This window comes from Tuber melanosporum, assembly GCF_000151645.1.
Source record: "Tuber melanosporum whole genome shotgun sequence assembly, scaffold_145, strain Mel28".
Classification (NCBI taxonomy): Eukaryota; Fungi; Ascomycota; class Pezizomycetes; order Pezizales; family Tuberaceae; genus Tuber; species Tuber melanosporum.
Window position 1 is genome coordinate 210,470 of NW_003298803.1, and position 7,938 is coordinate 218,407.

Below are 7,938 nucleotides of genomic sequence, written 5' to 3' on the forward strand. Positions count from 1 at the left end.
ACCACCCTCCGCTCCTTCCCCCGCCTCTAACCCTGCCCACGCGCAGCCACTCAGCCACCCGCCTGTGAAGCTCCTCGCAGAACTGAAATGTCGCTGTGGGCATTTCACGTTCTTTGCGGCGGACCAGGATCGAGTGCGTGAAGGAGCATGTTGGGGGCGGAGGGGGTCGGTTTGGACTTTTTTTAACTGTATCTATAGTCCATGTTGTGATGGATGGTGTGGCTATGGGGATGTAAACTATGTGCTGTACTCGCGCTGTACTATTAAGTTACCTGTTGTGAAGCCCCTCTCACGGACAGTCACTGTGCACCCAACAACTTGTATCTCTATATTCTAAATTGGAATACCCACCGATGCTTATCCTAGCTTATCTCCACCCCTCGCACACGATACCAACCTGCAGGCACAAGCTGCACGCACAGTACAGTACATCCATGACTCAAGCGCGGTTGAGGTTAATTCAACCTCTTCCTAGGTCCTCTCCTCGGCGCTGGGACGGTACGTACCGACTCTTGGTTGATTGGTTGCATGATCTACCGGTATGCGAGGGAGAACAGGCGGCGGCGTCCTAGTAGGGAGGTTCTGCACCAAGGTGCGCACCACGTTTCCACAGCAATGGGGTGGCAAAAGTGGCTGGTGATGGTTTTTTTTATAATGCACACTAATTTTTGCACCATGTACGTGCAGAGGTGATGTAGATGTGTTTACATAGTAAACAGAGGTTTTCTTAGTCAGGATACGGTAATAAAGGCATAGCTTATACAACAACAGGTAAGTGTGTAGAGACAAACATCACCTATGATAAATATCCTACGATGAACTTGAACATCCCACAAGTCACAACTATCCTCCTTGTTACTGCGGCAGCAGATCTTAATACAAGAAAAATCTTAAATTCAATCATCCTCCACCAAAGATGAAAGTCTAAAACTGTTCAAGTCTTACTTTCCGGTCCTACAAGAGTCCTTAAAAACTATTCACAAAAAAGAAAAATACCATATCAGCAGTTTGATTGGAGTATTGAAGACCAAACTGATGATTGGTGTAATGAGTTTTTAAGGTTCAATAAAGCTCAAATTATAGAGCTTGCAAACCTGTTACGAATACCGGATACCTTCCATTACCACTATCGTGCCAACCCCATTACTGCCCCCGCCGTTACTCTCCACAGATTGTCTTATCTGAGTCGCCTGAAGCAAAGAATTAGCATTTTGGTCACAAGCATGGGTGGCTTTCCACCATATTTAACGATGTATGTTCTCACCTATACCAATATTTTGCTGGAAAGCTTCACAGGGATTCAGAGTTCCTATCGCCTCAACGGTTAGAAAAATATTACACTGCAATTGCAAATAAAGGGGAACCAACTGTCCTGATTTGGGGGTTTATTGATGGAACCCAATGGCCAATTTGCCAACCTGAATCAGAAATCGCTGATCAAACACTATTTTACAGTGACTGCAAAAAACAACATACGATAAAGTTTCAGGTAAATACCACTCCAGATAGGTTAATTGCAAGCCTATCTGGACCATGGGAAGGACAGTTAGGTGATTGGGCAATATGGGTTAATTCAGGAATTGGAAAAGTACTGAGTCAGTATGGAAGAAATGTATTTGAGGAACAGCTCTATGTTTATAGTGATGCTGCATACTCAGTTGAAACTGTAGTCATTGGTACATTTTCAGCACCAGCTGGCAGTGTTTTAAGTCAGGAAAAAGAAGTTTTTAATGCCTATATGACAAAGCAAAGAATGTCTGTTGAGTGGGGCTTCAGAAAGGTTTTACAATATTTTACATTTTTGGGTTTTAAGTATGGTTTAAAAGTAGGACTTTCACTAATTGCAACATGGTATTTCACAGGAGTTTTGTAAACAAATTGTCATACATATTATTATGGCTCAAATACTGCAGATACTTTTGTCTGTTCTCCTCCTAGTATTAAAGAGTATCTTTGTACTAAATTATCAAAAGAATAAGTATTATATTCTAACTACTAAACTTTGATGCCATTAAAGAACCTGATTAAGTTTTTCCTTAACTTCTCCTGACTGCTCCTCAATCTGTTGAATTCTCTCTTCCAGTCTTTTTATTGGCTGTGATGACTCATTTGACCATTCCAATTCTGAACTTACTCCCACTACATTCCTGATTATATGCTCCCAGCAGTCCATCTGCTCTGCTTGCATATCCCTTAGTGAACGTAAAGTTTCTTGGTCACCTTCCTTCATTGAGCTGAATATCTGACTTGTTATTTGTCGCTTCAAGGTAAAGGGTTTTATTATAGTAGTATCACTATCTATTAATATTAAATTAGTGGTTTTATAACAATAACAGTAGTTTATGGAAAGATTTTTATACTTACCGGAGGTAGGGTCAGTATCCTCTCCAGTAGCGGTCCTCCTACTGTCACGAATGTGGCTTAGCGAGGAAAAGGTTTTCACGTGACACATGGTTACGAGTCACAGGTATGTTATTGTTTCGCATGTATAACTCATTTGGGTTATATGATTTGTTATGTGTGGGATTTGTGATGCTTTCGCACATGGTGTAACGATCCCTTTTCCGATAGTTAGTTCTTGGCGACGGGGAACGATTCTTACCTCTTCTTCTTCTTCTGTCCCTTGTCTTACGATAGCTCTAGGCCTTTGCCTATGTTATCGATAGTACAAGACCTTTGTCTTCTATCGGAAACACCTATCGTAAGCTGTCTCTAACTTATCTTCGTAACGAGTGCTTCTTGGCGTAATAATAAGGTTGCGATAAGGATAAAGATCATAAAGGTGTTTTATATTCGTTAAAGTAATATATAGGAAAAGTACTTAGAACAAAGCGTGAAGAACCTATCTTCCTCGGCCGCATCGGCCTCCTTATATAGTGTTCTTCCCGCCTTTAATCATGTGACCTAAAGTGGTCACATGTGCAAAACCAAATCAAAACAAACTAATCATGTGACCAAAGTGTTCACATGCTCAAAGCCCATGACCTTATAGCGAGGTCATGTGCAAAACTCATAAACCAATCATAACGCAATAAACAAGTCATATGACTCGACTGAGTCATATGCACGAAATCCATAACATCATAATAAGGTCAAGTGCGAAACATAAATCATATACGCAAAGCTTGCCCGTAAGGCATACTCATAAGGCATACTCGTCAGGCGCATGTCCTATGACTCATAATCGAGCCATGTGCGAAAGCATCACAAATCCCACACATAACTAATCATACAACCCGAATAGGTTATATGCGTGAAACAATAACATACCTGTGACTCATAACCCTGTGTCACGTGAAAACCCTTTCCTTACTAAGTCACGTCTGTGACACATGGCTCAAATATGAGTCATGGGACATGCACCTGACGAGTATGCCTTGCGAGTGTACCTTGCGGATAAGCCTTACGCATATGATTTATGTTTCCCACATGACCTTATTATGATGTCATGAGTTTCATGCATATGACTCACTCGAGTCATATGACTTGTTTATTGCGTTATGATTGGTTTATGAGTTTCGCACATGACCTCGCTATAAGGTCATGGGTTTTGAGCATGTCATCACTTTGGTCACATGACTAGTTTGTTTTGATTTGGTTTTACACATGTGACCACTTTAGGTCACATGATTAAAGGCGGGAAGAACACTATATAAGGAGGCCGATGCGGCCGAGGAAGATAGGTTCTTCACACTTTGTTCTAAGTACTTTTCCTACATAGAACTTTAACGAATATAAAACACCTTTACGATCTTTATCCTTATTGCAACATTATCGTTACGCGGAGAAGCACTTGTTACGAAGACGAGTTAGAGAAAGCTTACAATAGGTGTTTCCGATAGAAGACAGAGGTCTTGTACTATCAGTGACATAGGCAGAGGCCTAGAGCTATCGTAAGACAAGGAAAGAAAGGGAAAGGAAAGATAAGTATCATTCTCCGTCGCCAAGAACTAACTATCTGAAAGGGGATCGTTACACCTACTGTGATTCTCTAATCCTACTGGCCCCTCCAACTCATCAGATCTTTGCTTCCGCTTTTTAGCAAAGCTGTATATCATATCTTCTCTTGTCTAAATCGCTTCTCTTTTTTCAGCTTCTACTTTTGATTCTGTTTCTGCCTTTTGCTCCTTGATCAACCGTTCATGGTCATCATAAAGCTCAATCCACTTGTCCAATGCTTAATTATAGTCAGTATCAGCACGTGCAACACCACTTTTCTCCCTCTCATCCTGAAGTTGAGATCGTCTCATTGCCTCCCTTCTTTGAATAAAGCCTTCAACATTAACATTAATGCCATACAACTCTCTATATTTGACTCATAAAACTTTCCCTTAACCTTTATATACAGATGAAAATGGTTACCCCAAAGTTGGACCAAGCAGGCTTGAGAGTCATCATCCTTCAGAATAGTATGAGGTTTATTGGTACCTGGTAGTGATTGGGTAGTTCCTTGGATTTAAGGTTCTTACATAAAGTATCAGGATAGAATGGGAAACGTGGATGTTGTAGAAAGTGTGGAGGATATCGGAGTTGTAGAGGTGATGGAAATTGTGGAAGGCGTGAAGGACATGGAAAATCCAGAATGGGTGGAGAGTATGGGGGGGAACGTAGGATGAATGGACAATGGAGGGAGTACGTAGGTAGTTGCTGGAACAAACTCAGACTCAGAAAATTGCAGTACTAGTTCTGAGACTTTCATAGTTTCCTAGTCTCATAATTTACTGTTAGTAATTGTTACTCTCAGTAAATGTATTATAAGAGACAAGTTCCTAATACAATACATTTTTCCAAGAACTTTGCTCAATCTAGTCCAAATTTCCTACCAGCATGGGACTCATTCATCTTGCTCATCATAGTACCACCAGCTTAAGAGAATACTCTATAACTCCTTAATGTCAGTAAAACTTTTAACTCAATTCCTAACCAGTGGAAGGATTCAACTATACCTACCTGGATCCGAGTCGCAACACAAATCCTCCTAGCCTCCAGGTAGGAACTCTCTGAAATCCAGCGTGCGTACAAGCTGACAGAAACACCAAGGTCTCAAAAAAAAAAAAATAAGAATAGAATAGACAACCAAAATGAGTTTTAAGTTGATAGTAACATTGATGTTAGAATAAGGGTGGGTTGAGCGGGTGAGCAGGAGACACATGATAAACAAACTGAAGTCACATGTTTTGTTTTGTCATTCTCACGATTGAACTGCGCAACAAGCAGAACCCCCCTAGAATTGATGCACCATTTCCGCACATGCACCACCCTGTTGTCGTGCGCACCCCAATGCAGAACCTCCCTAGTGGTGCTCACATTGAAAAACAAAAAAATCATATATAAAAATAAAGTACCGTAGAAATAAAATAGGATGAGAACTGAATTTTTAGTTGTACAGTTTAGTGTAGTATGATACGCTAGCTAGCTACGACGGTGCGAGTGGTATGCGATTTCCGAAATGACATGTGCGGAGGAGTTATAAGGTGTAAGAGCATAAGGAGTAAACAGCTTCCTCCTCCCTCACCTCCTGCCACTAACACGTTCACAGCGCTGTAATCATCACACGCATCCGATCTCTAATCAGAGCTCGTCAGGATAAACCAACCTTCCTTCCCTTCCTGCCTATCCCTACTCACTCATCGTTCCCCGGGCAATCCAACCTCCAACAAAAAACAAATCAACCCCGCGCATCATCACCGAAAAAGAAAGAACCATCACTGCAAAGAAATGTCCGTTCCCACCACTTCCCTTCCCTACACTCCCCGCCGCGGTCCACGGTTCATTGTAATTCCCGAGCCACTCAGTGTAAAGAAAACGAACGCCTTCCGTGTTCGAAGCCGTCATTCCACCACCCCATTTCCCTCCCTTCCTTCCATTTCTTAACCTTCGCACGGCGAGTTAAACTCCAAGCCATTTCTCAAAAGTAAAAAACCGGCCGGTCAATCAATCAAATTTCCTCCATAAAGTTATCGGGTGGGGAAAAGAAAAGAGAAGAGAATAGGGTAAAATCTTTCAAGTCCCCCCATGTCCCGTGTGCAAGTACTCCCCCCAAGGTCTCCACCCCGCGCCGTCAACACTGTTATTCTCAATGGGCCAGGGCAAGCGCTTTCCAGAATTTGGTTCAGCATCGTGAGCATCTTTTGCTGACGCGAGAGCGAAAAGCGCGTCCCAGCGAGATAGGTATGCGGCTATCTGGGCCTGGCGATCCCGGATTAGGGATTTGTGATCTGGGGTTTCAAAAGGTGGTGGTGGGGGCGGCGCAGGTGCTGGTTTCGGGGACGCAAGTGGTGGTGGTGATGCTGGGAGGGAGGATTTGTCGTTGCCGTGGTCATCGTCCACCACGGCGATGGTGGCGGTTTCGGGCGGGGGGCGGGTTTGAATTGGTGCTGGTGGGGGCTGCCGCTCACGGATCATCAAAGTGGTTCTGGCGGCTGGAGCTATGGGAGGGGGAGGGGGTGCAGGAGGTGCAGTGGAGGGCTTCAAGATTTGGACCTTCGGAATGGAAGGGGTGCGCGGGGGTGGAATGTAGAGCTGGCGCTGAGGAGCGCTGGGAGGGGCGGCCGTTGACGGGGTGTAGCGGGGAGTGCCCGAGGAGTGATTGGCGGTTGGTTGGCGATTGGTGACATCTTGGTCTCCGCTAGTGTTATTACCGTGTTTTCTGCTTCCTCTGGGACCGCGACGGCGGGGTGGTTTTGTAGCTGGAGGTGACATGACCGAGTTCATAATTTTGCCGATGATAGTGACAATCAGTTATGGTAGCGGAGGGGGCGTGGTGGTGGTGGAAGTAGAAGTAGTCTAGATGTGAGTTAGACGTAGTGGTTGTGGTGGCAGTTGTCGGCGTGCCTCACTTCAACAAAAAAAAACTTGGCAACAGAAGAAGTCGCGGACGTTTATCATAGATAGAAATAGAAGAAGTCAAGATGGTGGAGCAAGGGATTAGGGTCTCCTTCGATTCGATCGCTAAAGGGCACTTTTGCTGAGGGTAAAATTCTATTTCCCTATCATATCCCTCGTCGAACCGCTCTCTCGCTGGATGCCTAAAGGGTGGTCGGATGCCTCGAAATTCTCACTCTCGCTGTTTCCCCGCGCGGTGTTGAGAAGGACTCTTTCGTCTGATGTTTCCTTCTTTTTCCCTCTTTCCGTTTCGTTTTTCGTAGTTGTTTGCTTCCTCCAGCAAAGGGCCAGAATGAATCAAGTTTTCCTGGTGATGGTTTGAAGGGGGTGGTGCGAGCGGATATTCAGACTCAGGTTGTTCTCCTGATTATCGTGGTTCGCCCACACCAGTGCCAGCCGGCGTTGTCGTCCGTCTTGTCCCCGGGTGACATGTGGTGGCTTGAGCGTCTTGGCGAAGGCAGAAAAACGCAGGTGGGAGTTCGGGGAGGAGGGAGTGGTCTATGAATCATCCATCAATGCGTGGAGTTTGGATGCTGATTGTGAGCGTTGTATTAGGTGGCGCGCAATGCCTCGGGAACTCTAGCAACTCGTAGTGAAATGATTTCTATTTTTTCCCTTCCTTACCGGTATCATACTTTGTGTTGTCTGCGAAAAAGGCGCGAGTGGCTTAGTATGATAGTCCACTAAATGTTGCACGGGGCTCGAGGTTGTGGTTCTGATATGCCGGTATACAATCTACAGTTCTGGAGTGTAACGCTTAAACCCTTGTGCCGAGGTCATGCCACTAATGGCAAAGGAAACTCGGCCCTATATCACACCAGGTTACTCGAGCACTGTTCCCGAGTACTCTACTCGAGTAGAGAGGGTGATTCTTTCATCCTCTCTTCACCTTCTGGAAGTCTGCAGGTTCCTGCAACTAGCATATCTTCTGTATCAGGCCAAGTCCGGTTCTTTACGGCAATTACCGTGCTCCGCATTCTGCATCATGTGGTGGTCTGGCCTACTCCAGTTTGGGGCTATGTAAATATGAAGTGTCAAATGTCAAGAACAGCG

At 44.5% G+C, this 7,938-nt stretch overlaps 1 protein-coding gene; it reads right to left on the reverse strand.

Annotated features, from left to right (window-relative positions):
• Window positions 1–5,583: 5,583 nt before the first annotated feature.
• Window positions 5,584–7,546, reverse strand: GSTUM_00002769001 (uncharacterized protein). XM_002836410.2 has 2 exons: window positions 6,840–7,546; window positions 5,584–6,786 (listed from the first exon to the last, which is right to left on the reverse strand). The coding sequence occupies exon 2, from the start codon at window positions 6,712–6,714 to the stop codon at window positions 6,004–6,006; it is 711 nt and encodes a 236-aa protein (XP_002836456.1). The 5' UTR covers window positions 6,715–6,786; window positions 6,840–7,546; the 3' UTR covers window positions 5,584–6,003.
• Between the last annotated feature and the right edge of the window lie 392 nt (window positions 7,547–7,938).